Source organism: Aethalodelphis obliquidens, unplaced genomic scaffold (genome assembly GCF_003676395.1).
Source record: "Aethalodelphis obliquidens isolate GAN/ISIS:26980383/991018 unplaced genomic scaffold, ASM367639v1 scaffold19, whole genome shotgun sequence".
NCBI lineage: Eukaryota > Metazoa > Chordata > Mammalia > Artiodactyla > Delphinidae > Aethalodelphis > Aethalodelphis obliquidens.
The window spans coordinates 9,185,436-9,204,795 of record NW_020837963.1 but is presented as its reverse complement, the minus strand read 5'-3'; the positions used below and the strand labels follow the sequence as shown (position 1 = coordinate 9,204,795).

Below are 19,360 nucleotides of genomic sequence, written 5' to 3'. Positions count from 1 at the left end.
AAGGTAAAAATGAAATAAGTGAAATTAATTTAAAAAAATATATATATATAACCTAATATATCTAAAATACGGTCACTTCAAATCATAATCAATATGAAATGTGTTAATGTGATAGTTTACGTTGCTTATAGTAAGTCTTTAATAGCCAGTGTGGATTTTACTCTCTCAGGACTCCTCAATTAGGGCAAAAGCCACATTTCAAGTGCTCCACAGACACTTGTGGCTAGGCGGTTACCATACCCAACACTACAGAAGTCAGAAATGCCACTAAAATAACTCAAGAACTTTAGGGGCTTCCCTGGTGGCACAGTGGTTGAGAGTCCGCCTGCCGATGCAGGCGACAGGGGTTCGTGCCCCGGTCCGGGAAGATCCCACATGTCACGGAGCGGCTGGGCCCGTGAGCCATGGCCGCTGAGCCTGCGCGTCCGGAGCCTGTGCTCCGCAACGGGAGAGGCCACAACAGAGAGAGGCCCACGTACTGCACAAAAAAAAAAAAAAAAAAAAAAAAACTCTAGAAAATTTAGTATTTCCAAAGAGAGTGGCAAAATTACTGTAAGAACATTAAATTATCAAAAGGACAGAGAACAAATCATACTCCAAGTGATAAAATTAATCAAGCTGTTGGCATAATCTAAGATGTGAGTGATACGTTCAATCTATTATTACACTGTTATTTGTGGTTTAAAATTATATTAAATGATGAAACATAACCCAGAAGGGGCATCAAGTCATTTCTGGGGATCCTAAGCATTTGGTTAGATTGAACTACAAGTCAGTCCCTCTGAAGAATGGAAGTGATAATAATAATTTTTTTATTTCACTGCAAGGTAGTAGTAGAAGACTTTGAATCAAGTCTTCAGCAGACAGCAGACTGAGGGTTAAGCTCAAGTGATTTACAGTAGGGAGGAGAAATGATGTCCCCAGCATGTCCTTCAGCGTGGGGGTTAGCCTAACTCACTCAGACTGGCATAAGCTCAATAATGCTGGGATTTTTAAAATATTATACTGTTATGGCAATGTTTTCTTGCATAATAAGAATTTTAACTCATTACAGAATTGTTCAAATGCAGTTAGCTTTCAGGTAACTGTTTTTCCATTTCCCTGAAATTATCACGGCTAATCTTGACACACAGACATGCGTTAGCACTGTGGTAGGAATGTCACGCCATGTTCTAATCACAACTCTGACAGTGTTAGTTTTGTCGCATTTAATTTCGTCACAGCTAATGGAGGAGTTAGGTTGGACCAAAATTCTTTTTCACAGGATGTTTCACAGGTACAGGGGATTGCTATGGGCTGAAGTTGAAAGATTTCAAGGTGATGACATGCAATTAATGCTTTGGGTCGTAGCTGTTAAAACCAAAGTCAAGGTGCTGCCATCAATGTTCGCGAGTAAAAGATCATGGCGTTTTCATCAACTGAAGGTCAAACAGCGGAAATCTGAGGGTGTGGCCAGTACCTGTCACAGCTCATGCTGGCAGCTTCTGCAAACTGTTACTCAGCTGATTTCTTTCACTTGCTAGTTCGCTTCGGGCCACCTAAGCAGTTCGCAGTCCTTAATATTCAGAAAGTACTGTGTCCTACAGCCTACAAGGCAGGGTTAGAATTCTGGAGAGCGGAAGAAGGTAGGAACATATCAAATATGATTTTAAGGAACTAAGGGTACTTTTAATATTTCTCTGCTTGAGAGACAATAACTGAAATTATTTTTTTAAATGAAAAAGGTAGCTTCTTAATTTTTAAAAAATGTGTATATTGTTGAGGATTTTTGCATCTATGTTCAACAGTGATATGGGCCTGTAATTTTCTTTTTTTATGATATCTTTGCCTGGTTTTGGTATCAGGGTGATGCTGGCCTCACAGAATGAGCTTGAGAGTATTCCTTCCTCTGCAATTTTCTGGAATAGTTTGAGAAGGATAGATGTTAACTCTTCTCTAAAAAAAGGGTACAAATGAACTTATTTACAAAACAGAAGCAGAGTCAATGTAGAAAACAAACTTATGGTTACCAGGGAGTAAGGTGGGGAGGATAAACTGGGAGATCGGGATTGACATATACCCTCTACTGTATATAAAATAGGTAACCAATAAGGACCTACTGTATATAGCACAGGGAAATCTACTCAATACTCTGTAATGGTCAATATGGGAAAATAATCTTAAAAAAGAGTGAATAAATGTATATGTATAACTGATTCACTTTGCTGCACCTGAAACTAACACAACATTGTGAATCAACTATACTCCAATAAAAATGAAAAAAAATATGTCTGTATATGTATGCGTGTGTGTGTGTGTGTGTGTGTGTGTGTGCATATATATATGTATATAATAGTTTTCTCAGTCCTCACCCACATTACTTGGAAACTTACTAACAATCTATATGATTTTTAGGGAAGTTTATGTATTGGGTTGAATAGTTTCCCCCATCCACCGCCCCCTGCCTAATTCACGTGTACCCAGAAAGGCCTTTGCAGATATAATTACCTAAATTAAGGTGAAGTCATACTAGATTAGGGTGGGCTCTAAATCCAATACGACTGGCATCCTTATAAAAAAAAGAAGACACAAAGGGACATGGCCACAGAGGGGAGAAGGTCATGTGAAGATGGAAGCAGAGACTGGGTGATACCTATAAACCAAAAAATGCCAAAGGATTGCCAAAACCACCAGAAGCCGGGAAGCAACAAGGGAAGATTTTTCTCTAAAGCCTTCAGAGGGAGCATGCGTCTGCTGACACCTTGATTTCAGATTTCTAGTCTCCGGAACTGTCAGAGAAAACATTTTTGTTGTTTTAAACCAGGCAACATGTGGCACTTTGTCACAGCAGCCCCAGGGAACTAACACAGGCAGGATAATCCCTATTTTAGGAGAGAAAATTGAAAATCAGAAAAGGTAAGTGACCTTCTCAAACACATAACAGCAATATACAGAGAATGTCTCAGTCTAGAACCCAGGTATTTTGTATATTGGTTTAGTGTTACATCCATTTTCAAAATGAGGAAACAGATATTTTGTAAGCAGAGTTATCTAACATAAATAACCCTGGATGAGCAATCTAGACATAGATATAGGCCTGGTGATACCCGCTGTGTACTGACCCATCCTACGACTGGCCTTAAGCTCCCTGATCCCCAAATTTATTCTTTGTATAACTCAATGATTGAAATCAGCTATCTCAAATAAACTTTATGAACTTGACTTTATGCTTCAGATCACTGGGTGAATGTTTTGAATTCTGGGTACCCTGAGTTAACGGGGTGTATAAGATTTCCCAAGACAGGGAAAACGGTAAAGAAAAGGGATATTACAAACCGAAAGGCAAACTCCTTGTGAATTCTGTAGTCTTTACTTGGACCTATAAACCAGGCTTCCACTGATAAAATCCTGATGCCATCTCAGGGAATAAGGTGACTCAACATCTGGGTCATTTCTGAACAGACATCCTATTAGAATTCAATCTCCTGTTTAATGAACACAGGCAAAGGACATATCAGAAAACAAGCTGGTTCTGGGCTAACACTTATTTTGGCACTAACTAGCCCCCTTTGCATTGGTTTCTTGGAAAATCTTGGCAGCAAGAAGACTGGGCTGTGCATCTGAGGCATCCTTTTAGTCAATTCTCCCTTTCTGGGATCAGCCAATCAAATTACACTTCACTGGCCTGCCAGGATGCTTTCTAAGAAGGATGCTTCTCTGTGATTGACAAATATTTGAGTGTCTTCTGAGCATGGCACTGTGCATACCCCTGTAACACATGAATCAGGGACATGTAGGGCACAGATATTTTATAGTTGACAACATGGAGAATTTGCCCCTGTTACTCCAAGAACTGTTCAGTTTTGCCACTATAAGAAGCTGAATACTGCATGACCTTGGCCGTTGGCTAGCAGTATGTGGCATTTTCTTTTATTTTTCTATTCAAAATATTGGGCACCTTCTTTGAACTTACAGTCTAATTAAATAAATAAAACCTGAATCCATTTAACAGTCAAACCTAACTTTTTATTTATTTATTTATTTATTTATTTTTTGCGGTACGCGGGCCTCTCACTGTTGTGGCCTCTCCTGTTGCGGAGCACAGGCTCCGGACGCGCAGGCTCAGCGGCCATGGCTCACGGGCCCAGCCGCTCCACGGCATGTGGGATCCTCCCGGACCGGGGCACGGACCCTTGTCCCCTGCATCGGCAGGCGGACTCTCAACCACTGCGCCACCAGGGAAGCCCAAACCTAACATATTTTTTTAAAAAGTCTTGATTTGTCCCTCATGTCTCTCCCCTCCCCCCACACCCTCCAAGCTGGCTCTTTATCAAGTTTCAGAACCCAAAAGGGTCCCACAATTCACCTAGTTTCTGAGGCTTAACATCAAAGAGTAAATTTGACTGCTGTCCTTTCTCCTATCCCACACCCAGCAGCAAGTCTCATCTTTTCCAAAGGCATCCTGAATCCTACCAGTCCTTCATAGCTCTACAGTTTCCCCCCAAACAGGATCTACCAACATCTCTTGACTGTACTACACATTAGCCTCCTCTCTAGCTCCCACTTCTAAAATGAAAATTACATCATGTCACCCCCTCCTGCGCAGATGCCTCTGCACTGAGAACTAATCCACCTTCCTTACTGTGGCTTCCAGGTTTCTCATGTCTGGGCCCTGCTACCTGTGGACTCCTCTCTTCACTCTCCCTCTTCTTTGCTCTGCTGCCACACAGTGGTCCTCTTCCTCTTCCTCTCCAGGGACTTGACGCTTGCTGTTGGCTCTGCCTAAAATGTGGCTCTGCCCGAGGTCTTTGCTGGCATCCCTCCGAATTCATTCCCAGGTCCCCTTAAACGCCTCTTCTTCAGAAAGGCTCTCCTGACTTTCCTTTCTAGAATCACCTCTATCCTTTTCATTCTCTATCTCCTTAAACTAGTTTATTCTTCTGCATGCTTTAGTTTTATTTGTTTATTGTCCCTTTCTATTGCTAGAATAGAAGCCTCATAAAGATAAACATTTGTCTGTCTTTTTTTTTTTTTTACTGCTGAACTCCCAGTGCTGAGAAATACAGGGTAGCCCACTAGGGTCACACAATAACTATTTGTTGAAAGAAAAAAATGAATGAATGAAAGACGTGAACAAATTTGGAGAGGGAAAAATAAGCTTATGCAGACTAACGGATCCATGGGGTGAATTAGCCAGAGTGGGCTTCTGCTTTTCAAATCTTAAATAAAATCGTAAAATCGAAATACAAGAGACTTATGAAATAGCCTAAAGAAGAAAGAGAGCATTTCAAACACATGTCAGCAGCCCACAGATAGAAATGAACAAATTATGTGCATTGTTAAGGAACATGACTTCATGAGAATAATCAGAATACAGCAGTGATGGAATGCAAGATTATAATAGCATTAATTGCGGACTAAAAAAGTGCCAGAGAGCAGGCTAAGTATTTTATGCTAAACACCTCATTGAATTCTCAGGATAATCATTTGAGGATGTACTGTTTTGTCCCATTTTACGGATTTTTCTTTTAAGTTTTACAACATCCCTGCAAGATCTCCCTATTTTACATATGAGGAAGCTGTGGTTTAGCAAAACCAGCTCACCCTAGTTAGCTAGTAAGTAAAAATGACAGAATTCTAATCCAATCTGATTTCTGAATGCTTGTTCTCAACTACCTTTCTCTCTCCTCCATTCTAAAGACCCGGAACACTAATTACAGATTCAAATAAGGTGGTAATGAGCAGGCTACCTGCATTAATCACGGGCTCAGAGTTCCACTATTCGACTTCCAGTTAATAAAAGGCCATGATCATTTCCTCTTGGACACTGGTGGCACCATCTTGATTCCAATTTTAACATCGTACATTGAAAGCAGTAATTGTGTGGCCTCATCTTAAAAATCTTTCAATTTCAACCCATGGAAATCCCCTGTATCTGTCAAACATCCTGTGGTCAGAAATTCTGGCCCAGTTTAAACTCAATATTGGATGTGATATGGGGCTTCCCAAGGTGGGAAGATTGGGCTGAGACCCAAAAGAGTTTTCACAGAACAGGGAATAGTTGTAGGTATTATTCCCCTCAGCTGTGTTCCTACAAAGTAGAAATAATATCTTTATTAAAACAATATAACAATGCAGGAACACTGGAATCAGAGAATAAGAGTTAAAGTCAAATTATTATCCTTTTGTGTAGCACATAAGATACTTCAGAGTAGGCAGAATATAACCTGCAGTTAAAAGAGTCCATAAAATAGTGATTTAAAAATGAGTTTCACTAAAAGTAGAACTACCATATGACCCAGCAATCCCACTGCTGGGCATATCCCTGAGAAAACCATAATTCAAAAAGAGTCATGTACCACAATGTTCACTGCAGCTCTATTTACAATAGCCAGGACATGGAAGCAACCTAAGTGTCCATCGACAGATGAATGGATAAAGAAGATGTGGCACATATATACAATGGAATATTAGCCATAAAAAGAAACAAAATTGAGTTATTTGTAGTGAGGTGGATGGACCTAGAGTCTGTCATACAGAGTGAAGTAAGTCAGAAAGAGAAAAACAAATACCGTATGCTAACACATATATATGGAACCTAAAAAAGAAAAGACAAGGTTCTGAAGAACCTAGGGGCAGGACAGGAATAAATTTGCAGATGTACAGAATGGACTTGAGGACACGGGGAGGGGGAAGGGTAAGCTGGGACGAAGTGAGAGAGTGGCATGGACATATATACACTACCAAATGTAAAATAGATAGCTAGTGGGAAGCAGCCACATAGCACAGGGAGATCAGCTCGGTGCTTTGTGACCACCTAGAGGGGTGGGATACGGAGGGTGGGAGGGAGACACAAGAGGGAGGAGATATGGGGATATATGTATATGTATAGCTGATTCACTTCGTTATAAAGCAAAACTAACACACCGTTGTAAAGCAATTATACTCCAATAAAGATGTTAAAAAAAAAATGAGTTTCACTCTTTATGGGTTGGGTATCACATGAGGATAGTCAACTATAAATTTCTTCAGGTGCTACTTTCTAAAAAGTACTATCATGTTTCATACTAAAACACAAAATGTATATGTGTGTACATAGATGTATGTATATATGTATTAAATTATATATTATTTATATGCTAATATCTTATAATCCTAACTTTAGGTTTAAAAAAAGAGGAAATAAATTTGATCCCACAGTATGATTTAGAACAATTTATCTTACTATATTTTCTTCAAAAATTTCATCTCTAAACTTTTGGATACTATTCTGCCCATCTTATTTTACCTTCTATCTCTCCAGCACCTTATAAGAGGCTTGACACATAGTAGGTGCTCAATAATTGCTTATGGACCATTCAGATAGAAGGGCTGTCAAGATGAGAGAATATATAAATACATATTAGTACAAATGCTATATTCTCTGTGTGTCTTTACTCTTCTTCACTTCCTGAACACCAGCTTTCCACAGAATCCAATATGACTGAAGGAGTCCCATTAAAAGAGCTCAGCTCAGCTGTTTTATCTTTGAAGTAGAGTTTTATTTGGCTGCTGCAGCATGATGACAACATCCCTGATGATGCTCAAGCTCTATTTTGCTCTAATTCAGTTTACCAAGCAACCTACTTTCGTTTTCAGTAGGCTACATAACCAAACGAGGCAATTAAACCCAAAACAAATCTACCTTTTTGGAAGCTCATTATCCCAGGCTAGATACCCATACTCTCCAGGAACTTCTCATTATTATGACACTCTCTTGTCATCTTTCTTCACACTCCCTAAAAGCAGTCAGAAATCTGTAGCTTTTTTCTCTATACTTTCTCACCAAGTAGATAGCTTCTTTAGATGTTTGGTTATACAAGTGGAAGAAGCTTGAATTATGCTTTGTGCTCAGAGAGAGTAACAAGGAACCAGTAGAGGCTTTTTAGGGGAATTGAATTATGCTGTACCACTGATTAACCCAAACAACAAGTCACCTTCGTCCTTCACCCTTAATTTTGCACTGAAAGATATATATATATATATATATATATATAATATATATATATATAATATGTATATATATTTTTTTATCTGAGAAAATATTTAGGGAGCTTTGAGAAACTAATCAGAAAATATGTTCAGATCTAGATTCTCTGGTCTTTTAAAACTTAATCTTTTACATTAATTCAACACATAATGAACTTTTTCAACTTTCAAAGGGGACTAATCTATTAAATACCTTTTTAATGAGTTCTGCTTAATTAAAATAGTTTACACTAGACTAATAGTTCCTTGGGAGTCAGGACATTTTCTGACTTGCTTTTGTATCCTCATGTACTAGCAGAGCATCTAGATCAGGGGTGCCCAGTAGAACTTTCTGCAATAATGGTCATGTTCTCTGTGCTGTCCTATACAGTAGCCAGCAGCCATATATGAACTCTTGAAATGTGGCTAATGAGGCGCTGAATTTTTAGTTTTCAATTTTATTTAAATTTTAAGTGTTACCTTGACAGATGTGGTTAGTGTGCCTGCCTTTTAGAGTTTATTTTACATCAATACATTGAAATGTAAATAGGCACATGTAGTAATGGTGATTGTATGGGACCATGAAGTCTAGGACATAGCACAAAAGAATCATTTTGAATGACTGACTGACTGAATGACTCGCCTTTTGCTTTCAATTTTTCTAACGTGATTAAACAACCCACGCTCACAAGCCTACCTCTAATTTTTCCAGTAATATACATCATTGTAGAAGATATAATACCTCGCTAATTGACCATTAAATCCAAATGGGGGCTTCCCTGGTGGCGCAGTGGTTGAGAGCCCGCCTGCCGATGCGGGGGACACGGGTTCGTGCCCCGGTCCGGGAAGATCCCACATGCCGCGGAGCGGCTGGGCCCGTGAGCCATGGCCGCTGAGCCTGCGTGTCCGGAGCCTGTGCTCTGCAACGGGAGAGGCCACAGCAGTGAGAGGCCCGCGTTCAGCAAAAAAAAAAAAAAAAAAAAAATCCAAATGGATTCCTTAAGCCTTCGTTGCCGGGGATACCATACCATAAGCCTTTAATGTCTCTCATCTTATACTTGTAATACCTGAAAACATGTTTTGCAATGAGAGAATATTTAAATTATACCAGCATTTGTGTGTTACCTAAAAAGATGAAACATCAGTGCTTATATTTCTTTCTTTCTACTATTAGTCTATAGCCACGTACACGACCACAAAACTGGACCAGCTGATTGGCTCATGGTCAACTTCTCCTCCACAGTCATCCCAAATATTCACTCAAATTACCATGCAGTGCAGTCAGTAATTGGAAACCAGTTTAAGTGATACAAGAAATTAGCTAGCCAGAACTGTAATTTACTTGGCTTGCTTAATTTATAGAATCATGATGAATAAACACTGCTGATACGTATCATCTCCACCACCAATTAAGTACAAATCAGATTCTACCAGCAAATGTTAACCAGCTAGCTATTCGCAAAATGGCAATGCTGTGACACATGTTATGGGATAATAGAGTGTTTTCTGCTCATAAAGCTTCAAATTTTAGTTAGGGTTGCAAAGATGTACAAGAGGCAAATTAGACAACAAACCAGTCTACAATAGCGTGCTAAGTAAGAGGGAGGGGATGATTAGGGGGAAAGTAATAATATACGTAAATGGCTGATTGCATAGTAATCAAGCCTTATTACCTTAGTGATTACTCTAGAGTGTCCCACTTTGGTTGTCAGTGCAGGGCAGTTGGACTTATGTTTCCATTTGATCCCATTAGGGGCAGGGAACTTCTCTCTATTGAGTGCCTACTAGATGCCAGGTAAGACTCAGGGGCTTCCCATATGTTATCACATTTCATCTTTACAACCTGGGAATGAAACTGAGAAGGACCCTGTGGGGCTCCTGGGCACGGAAGCCTTTTTGGCCCCTGTTTCTTGTAGGCAAGACTCCTGCCTCGATGACCTTCCCTGAGTTCCAAAGGGCAGATGCAAACAGTTGGTGGTCAAGGGAGGCCCAGCCACGAAACCACCTGAGGCAAAATTAAATGGACCAGAGAAGCTCATCAAGATTAAGAGTCAGACCACCTGAGACCCTGCACACACCCTAATCCTGTCAGCAACCCCACCCTTGAACTATTGCTCTAAAACTCCTCATCAAATCCTCCTAGGTTGGGATACATAGTGTTTTGAGGCAGGAGTCTGCTGTGTCCCCCTTTGCCTGGAAAAATGATAAAGCTATCCTTTTCTACCTCACCCAAAACTTCTGTCTCCGAGATTCGATTCAGCACCGGTGCACAGAGAGGCTGCGCTTTTGGCATCAGGAGGAGGAGGGGTAAATCATTCATATCTCCAATTTATAATCAAGGACAATGAGGTTTCAAGGATTAAGGAACTTGTCCTAGGATATGGATAGTAATGTTTGGAGACATAATGTTCAGAGACTTTCCAGTACCCCCCATAACAACCATAGAAGTAGAGCTTTATTAGAATTAAAAAAAAAAAATCCAGGGACAGATGAAAAAGGCAAATATGTCTATTTCCTCTGTATAATATATTCTTTTTTTAAACAGTTAATTATCTTTTTTAAAATTTATTTATTTTATTTTGGCTGCCTTGGGTCTTCGTTGCTGCGTGTGGGCTTTCTCTAGTTGCACCAAGTAGGGGCTACTCTTTGTTGAGGTGTGCAGGCTTCTCATTGCGGTGGCTTCTCTTTTCTGTGCAGCACAGGCTCTAGGCACGCAGGCTTCAGGAGTTGTGGCAATGTGGGCTCAGTAGTTGTGGCTCGCGGGCTCTAGAGCACAGGCTCAGTAGTTGTGGCGCAAGGGCTTAGTTCCTCTGCAGCATGTGGGACCTTCCCAGACCAGGGCTCGAACCCATGTCCCCTGCATTGGCAAGCAGATTCTTAACCACTGTGCCACCAGGGAAGCCCCGTAAAGTATTTTTGGTTTTTGTTTTTATTTTTAGCCTGCACAGCGAAGCATGTGGGATCATAGTTCCCTGACCAGGGATCGAACCTGTGCCCCCTGCAGTGGAAGCGCAGAGTCTTAACCACTGGACCACCAGGGAAGTCCTATTTCCTCTGTATAATATATTCTAAAGTCGATTTGGGGGTTGCTTTCACTCATCTTTTCAGTGTAAAGAATATAATGGACTAAGAATATTACTTACAACACTTTAACTATAAAAGGGTTTTGTGGATAATTGGGTTGTGGTCTAGCAAATAGGCTCCCCGTTCTAACTCAAGCCTCCAGCCAGTATGTGGTCCATTTTAACATCCTTCATGATTAAACTGCCTTAATAGCATCTTAAAGGACCCCAAATAATAATTCAAAAATTCTCCACATGTGGTATGAAAAGATTAGACAAGTCTTAAGCACACAGGGACTTAAATCTGGCTGATAATACAGCAAAGAAATTATACACCATAAAGGCGGAGGGAAGAGCAAGGGTTTAGCCAAAGGAAGATATAATCAGGAGACACAGACCTTCCTATAAATCAAGCCTTTGTATTCTGGGTGATTATTTCATAAACTGGATCTTGGGCTGCTGATCTCTTTAAATGATTACTGCAGTACGTGTGCACTTTTCAGAAACAGTTGCTGGCTGATTTATATTTCAGACATGTTTTCCATCAGTGTTTATTCCTTGAGAATATGGTTTTCATAACAGAGTTGCTATTTTCAAATAATATGGAAACCTTGAAATTCAATTTGTATAAAAGCTATGTCATTTTAGTGTACAATTACTACATCACATTTGGAAAAACAGTGATAAAACGAGCAAGCAAATGCTAACCAGACGAGACCCATTTTCAACAGATAAGATCATTTTGTCAGTGAGAGAACAATGAAAACGTCCCCCCACCTTTGCCTCTAAATTCTGCAATTCTAACCAAGTAATAAAATCAGCCTCTGAACTTCCTCTAAAAACACAGAAGGACGAGCTTATAAGAAGTCGAGAGAGAAGAAAGAGTAGGGAAAAGAAAGGGGAGGGAGGGGAGGGGGTGGGACGGGAGGTGGGGGGGAGTGGGGAGAGGAGGAAATGAAGCACAGGATCTCTAAGGTGTTCCATCTTACTCAGGAATTGGTGTATTATTGAGCAGGTTTGGAGAAGATGAAGTGTTCCTTATCCTAGAAATATTTTTAAATTGCTAAAATGGCATTTTGTGTTAACAACAGAAGATGAAATACACATGCCGTACCTATTAGTCCTGATAACATAATTTATTTATCCTAATGTCCGTAATAAAGACAGCGAGTAAGCTACACAATACTCTTAATCTAAATGAACTGAAGGAGTTTACTGTTTTGCACATGTAAAAGATATTCTAAAGTACTGTTTATCTGGGCTGAACTGTTCCTATCTACCTATCTACTCAGCAAGAGATTAATTATCCAAGGACAATTATCCAATTCTTAATGAAACACAATCAGGTCACCCTGCAAGTAAACAATGGCCTGCAAAGGAAATAATCCTTACTCCATACAGTGGTAAGAAGAGAGGTGATTTAATAAAACAAAGGTGTTATTAAAGGCCAAAATACAGTTAGCATTGTAAGACCACTATCACTGCCCTTAATGAAAAAACTTCAAGATACTTTCAATGTTTCAAACGCAGAATGATTTTCTACTTTCATTTTCTGGAGAAAGATAACTTATATGAGACAACAATACCAACAAGTAACCTTTTATTCAGTTAGGTGTTTAGTTTTTATTTTATGCCTTATCATCATTTATGCTAATTTTTAAGCAAAGTAAATGCTTACAGAAACCAGCACCCAGTGAGTTCTTCTACATAAATTCTCAGACTGCTTTCTGAATGAGGAAGAATGGAAGGTATATACAAAGGACCAAAGCAGCTGTCTTTGTAATAAAGCACTTATTTGAGGAGGTAAGCACAATATGATTAAGGCATAAAAAATTACCTAGACAATATGTGAGACCGAGCAGGACCCTACGGGGCTCCTGGGCATGGAAGCATTTTCATGTCCCCCGTTTCTTGTAGGGAACACACTCCAGCCTCCATGACCTTCCCTGAGATCCAAAGGGCAGATTTGAACAGTTGCTAATCTGGGAAGGGAGGGGATGTAGAGACAAGGGAGGAACAGTCAAGGAACAATAGTGCAGCCTTGGGGCAGGGTCCCGCTGCTGCCTCAAGGGATACACATAACACTGCCTTTAAGCCCTTTATAGAATTAAAACCCAGCAAATGAAGATGTTAGCATTCTTTATGCCAGAGGAGACCATCTGAGGCCACACTAAAGGGACCAGAAAGTTCATCAAGAAGATTACCTGAAACAAGATTAAAGAGCCTAAACCCTGTACACACCCTAATCTTATCAGCAACCCCACCCTTGAACCACTGCCATAAAACTCCTCAGCAAATCCTCCCTGGTTGGTACACTTAGTTTTCGAGGGCAGGAGCCTGCTGTGTTCCCCTTTGCCTGGCAAAGCAATAAAGCTATTCTTTTCTACTTTGCCCAAAACTCTGTCTCCGAGATTCGATCTGGCACCGGTACACAGAGGCTGAGCTCTTGACATCATATGCCTCGGTCGTCACAAGTAATGGGCTCATAAACCAATCTGGGATTCAGACTTTCAATATTTCATTTAACAAATTCTTACAGGTTTCCTTACTTGTTTTGTTGCTGTTACATATTTAAAATATTTGCTTCCTCAGGAAGCTTCTGAGAGCCCTAAGTGCTGTTACTTCATTACACACATATGCTTTCTTAACCTGTCAGACAGTGTAGAACAGTATTAGGAACACAGTGGGTGTTCATTAAACACACTTGTAAGTTGAATTATGCTATTGTTTTTACTTTATAAAGGTTAAGGCCATATGTGTAATACAAATAATCACAGACTTATTGTTTTGATTAATTATACTAAAAATGTATCATGAGTACTGTTTTTAATGAAATGAGGCGTTATTATTAGTCAGTAAACAAATGAAAAAGACTTTCTTTCCCTTGGCTAGGAAATGTCCCTTTGTTTTTAAAAATGTGAATTAAAAAAATGCTGGGGGCTTCCCTGGTGGCGCAGTGGTTGAGAGCCCGCCTGCCGATGCAGGGGACACGGGTTCGTGCTCCGGTCCGGGAGGATCCCGCATGCCGAGGAGCGGCTGGGCCCGTGAGCCATGGCCGTTGAGCCTGCGCGTCCGGAGCCTGTGCTCCGCCACGGGAGAGGCCACAACAGTGAGAGGCCCGCGTACCGCAAAAAAAAAAGAAAAAAAAAAAATGCTGGATATTGATTTTCAAACTGGGTACTTAAAAATAATGGTATTAATAGAAGAAAAATAATGTTGCTCAGTCCTAGAAGTGAAACTGACTATGTAGAATTTTCATCAGAAATGTAATGTAATCATAGCCAGTCAGCCTTGAAAAGTACACTAAAACAATTCCAGGGATAATAGTTGGATTAGGAAGTGAAGAATTCAGACGATCCATAGAAATTAGATCTTCTGAAAATGAACATTCTTTTAAAGTTTAAGTTCTGCCATGAGAAAATTGAACAAGATTGTTTGACAGAATTTTTTCTGGGTTTTTCAACTATCAGTCTGTATACAACATGGCATATACCATTTTCAAAAATATATATTTTGACTTAATTTGTTTTTATTCAAGTTTATTGATTAAAATACCAAATATTCTTAAAAGTTATTGATTCTGTATATATACGATCTGTGAAAAGTCATTGAAGAGGGTCTTCCCTGGTGGCACAGTGGTTGAGAATCTGCCTGCCAATGCAGGGGACATGGGTTTGAGCCCCGGTCTGGGAAGATCCCACATGCCGCAGAGCAGCTAGGCCCGTGAGCCACAACTACTGAGCCTGGGCGTCTGGAGCCTGTGCCCCGCAACAAGGGAGGCCACGATAGTGAGAGGCCCGCGCACCGTGATGAAGAGAGGCCCCCGCTTGCCGCCACTAGAGAAAGCCCTCGCACAGAAATGAAGACCTAACACAGCCAAAAATAAATAAATTAATTAATTAAAAAAAAAAAGTCAATGAAGAAATTGATGACTCAAATTACATGTGAACATAGTCACTGCAATGTGGAAATCAGCATTATCTCATGATTTCAATCCAAACAGCAACAAAACATTCTTAAGAAGAGAAACCTGGGAGTCGGACCAGCTTTGTGGGCATACGACTAACAAAGCTGCACAAGATCCCACGCTTAGGAGGCTCCCACGTGGAGCACGGCTTAATGCTCTACTGTAGCTTCTGGGTCCTGCAAATTATTTAGCCTGTCCTGCCTGGGAGGCTGCATTTGTTTTTTTAACATCTTTATTGGACCATAATTGCTTTACAATGGTATGTTAGTTTCTGCTTTATAACAAAGTCAATCAGTTATACATATACATATATCCCCATATGTCTTCCCTCTTGTGCCTCCCTCCCTCCCACCCTCCCTATCCCACCCCTCTAGGTGGTCACAAAACACGGAGCTGATCTCCCTGTGCTATGAGGCTGCTTCCCACTAGCTATCTATTTTACATTTGGTAGTACAAGTAAGTCCATGCCACTCTCTCACTTTGTTCCAGCTTACCCTTCCCCCTCCCCGTGTCCTCAAGCCCATTCTCTAGTACATCTGCGTCTTTATTCCCGTCTTGCCCCTAGGTTCTTCAGAACCACTTTTTTTGTTTTGTTTTTTTAGATTCCATATATATGTGTTAGCATACGGTATTTGTTTTTCTCTTTGTGACTTACTTCACTCTGTATGACAGATTCTAGGTCCATCCACCTCACTACAAATAACTCAATTTCATTTCTTTTTATGTGATCTGAAACCTGTACATTACTATGCCCTTAAAGATGCTATATGAGGTTTTATTTCTATGAGGCAAATATCTCTAAGACTTGTCCAGCTTAGTCATAACCCCACCCCCAACAAATACTTTATTGCAATTTGTCCTCATCTGGTCTTTGTAGCCTTGGCTGAGTGGAAGAAGGAACGGAGATTCTGCCCAGTGTGCAGAGCATGATACCAGCTGCCAGACTACATCTCCGTTGCTCTTCTTCAACATATTGATTTCAAATCCTTAAGAACTGACCTAGTCCAAAGATTATTTTCTCATATGTACCAATGAAAATCTTTCTGATTTCTACTTCACCTTCTTCCAAAAGCATGTGAGGTGATTTTGAAGTTAAATATAGTTTTAAATAAAATGGTTGGGAATACAGATAAAATAGCATCATTCAAAAAAACAAAAACAAAAAACAGGAGTAGATGAAACTAGGTGTCTAAATCTCTAAATAACGTACTTTGTTACAAGCAGTCCTTCATGTCATTTAGCTGTTAGATTACAATTTTTTTAAAACTCTGAACCAAATAAAGCTGGCAGACTACTCATCAGTAATAATCTTTCCAAATAAATTAGAAGTTTAGTAGAAAAATCAAAATTTTGTACAATACAGAAATATTTTTCAAATGTACAGTTTGGGGGCTGTTCCTTTATAAAAGTACAAATCGCTAAATTATAACTTGGTCCAATAACATTCAGCTGCATTACTTTGTGATCATGGAGCTTAATATAGTGATTTATGTTAAAGGACAATGAGATTGCCCAATAGGGATTTTCTCTTTACATTTCTTAAATCTAGATTCACTTTTGGAAGCTTTTTAAGGGCATTCAGTGCATGAGTAAGTTCTTGAATAATCCCTGTATTGAGAAGTCCTATGCCATTTTTCTTCTCCTTTGATGTTACACTTTTTATAGACAAACTTAGAAAAATCTGAAAAAATCAATGCAGGAGGCTGAAACCCAATGTTGATGATGAAGTACTGGCGGGTAGAGTCAGTCACTTACTCGGGAGTGAACATGTAGACTGTGTGGATGGACCAGGCCTTGATAGATGTTTATTTGTCATTATGGAGATATGGCCAAAGTGGGAAGGCCATTTTGTTAAAGTTATCTTACCTTTAAAAACCCTCGGGTTAAACATGTTGCTTCAGAAATATTCCTTCCATTCCGTCACCTCAATAAATTACTATGAAAGGATTCAAAGATATCGCCAACGAAAACAAATACTTTCTAAATTTGCCCTTCCTGTCTCATACTCACACTCAGGCTGAGTGGCCACCTTGATGGGCTGAGAGCTCTCCCCTGGTCCCCACTCGTTGTAGGCCACGACTCGGAAGGTGTACATGGCTTCTGGCTTCAGGTTTCCCACAGTAAACTGAAGGGACCCAGGCTGGGATGTATTCACTGCTCGTTCCCTAGGAAATAAAAGTTGCAGGGAAAGATTATTCCCACATGAATACTTTTAGCCACAGCCTTTACTTAATGAGCAAGAGAGGGGCTCCCCTGGTGGCGCAGTGGTTAAGAATCCGCCTGCCAATGCAGGGGACACAGTTTCGATCCCTGGTCCAGGAAGATCCCACGTGCCGCAGAGCAACTAAGCCCTTGCGCCACAACTACTGAGCCTGCGCTCTAGAGCCCGTGAGCCACAACTACTGAAGGCCATGTGCCTAGAGTCTGTGCTCTGCAATGAGAGAAGCCACCGCAATGAGAAGCCATCGCACCACAATGAGAAGCCCGCGCACCGCAACGAAGAGTAGTCCCCGTTCTCCGCAGCTAGAGAAAGCCCGCGCACAGCAACGAAGACTCAACGCAGCCAAAAATAAATAAATTAATTAAAAATAATAATAATGAGCAACAGCAGTAAGGTAGACCAAAAGGTTGCTTACTCATTTCCTGTTGACTCTGCATGTAAGGCAAGACCTCGAAGGCTTACTATGGGATGTAAACTGACTGGAAGAGCCTATGAATAAATGTTGCAGGGTTTCTGGGGAGTTCAGGTTTATGCCATTCCCATGAACCTTGCATACTAAAGTCTTTTCCCTTGACACTTTACAATTTAGTCTCAAAACTCATAACAAAGAGCTAGTAAAATAAGAAGAAGCGTCTGGAATGTAGGCAGGAAGATGCGTTTTGTAAACATTCAGCTAATGACAGAAATCAGGGTTTTGATTATTCCACAAGCCAGTCTTTGTCAGTACTGTCAACAAATGCATTTATGCATTTTCCTTCATTGTAGGAAAGGAAAAGGCAGAGGCCAAGTGTTGATGTGTACAGAGCTTGAGGTCCTGTGGTTATGTTAAGTGCAATTTAGTGAAAGAAGTAGATGCCCTTCCTCGTGAGGAGAACGTGGAACACGTGTCTACTTGCCTTTTCTTCAAGCCACATCTACATGTGTCCAATTTATTTTCCAATTAAAAACTTCCTCAGAGGGCTCCAAACAAACGAATTAACCTGCTGATCATGGTGAGATTTATAGTTCACATTAAGAGAAGACAAATCCTACGAATATGGATGCTGACATATAAGAACCGGAACTCCTGAAGTACGCTTTAAGGACCTACATGATTCTAGACATTTATATCCTCATTGGTCTCGTACAATTGAATGTGAAGAAAGAGTTCCTTCTAGCCACTTAACTGGTTCTTAAGGTTTCTACGTCTAGATGATACCTCTTACATCTCAGTGGAATTATATATTCATTTTAATTTTACCATTCAGTTTTATTTTGTTTGGGGAGATATTTAAAATAAAACCTATTTTGCTGCCAGGGTAAAGTAAGCTTCCAAAGAGAAAAGTGAAAACAAAGTTCTACGGGCATGAATAGTGATTGCCGGGCATATATACACTCTTAATTTGACTGATATGACAGAGACTGGCTGGATCCTCCTCAAACCTATTTCTCCTTCTTCATGTACTAGACTGTATGTCCTGGCTCCCCTGAAGCCAAGATGAGGCCATGTGACTGGGTCTAATCAATGAGCTTGAGTGTACACAACGCGTGCTGATTCCAGGCCTGGCCTTGAAAAACCACATATGTGGCAGGCAGACCTTGGAAACCATACACAGATGATGGAGAAGTCAAATTTTTGCAAGAATTCTGGAGAAGACCTGGGAGAAGAACTGCCTGTCAATCAGGAACATCCTTTTCCTATAATACTTTACAGAGTCAAACAGATTAGAGCCATTATAAATTTGAGGGCTTGTTATAGCGGTTAGCATTCATTTATCCATTACCGCTCATAATTAAAATATGCACACTGGGTGGCTACCAGGGGCAAGCTTGAGGGAGGGATGGGATGCTAGTATTTAATGAATACAGAGTTCAGTTGGGGAAGATGAAAAAACTCTGGAGATAGAGGGCAGTGAAAGTTGTGCCGTAAGGTGAATGCAATTCATGCCGTAGAACTCTACACTTAAAAATGGTTAAAACTGTAAATGCTACGTTTTGTATATTTTACCATGATAAACAAACAAAAAAACACCCTGTATGAATCTGGATATAGCCCAAGGTTTAGGTATCCCTCTACAAGTACTGTGTTAATTTGCTGCAAGGCTGAATTGTGACTTACAGTGAGGGAGGGATGTGGGTGGGATT

At 40.3% G+C, this 19,360-nt stretch overlaps 1 protein-coding gene across 1 annotated transcript in view; it reads right to left on the bottom strand.

Annotated features, from left to right (window-relative positions):
* Positions 1-19,360, bottom strand: part of DCC (DCC netrin 1 receptor) — a 1,156,455-nt gene that overhangs the window by 345,764 nt on the left and 791,331 nt on the right. Inside the window, 1 exon segment of the mRNA XM_027118541.1 lies at positions 17,026-17,180. Coding sequence (XP_026974342.1) covers positions 17,026-17,180 — 155 coding nt within the window.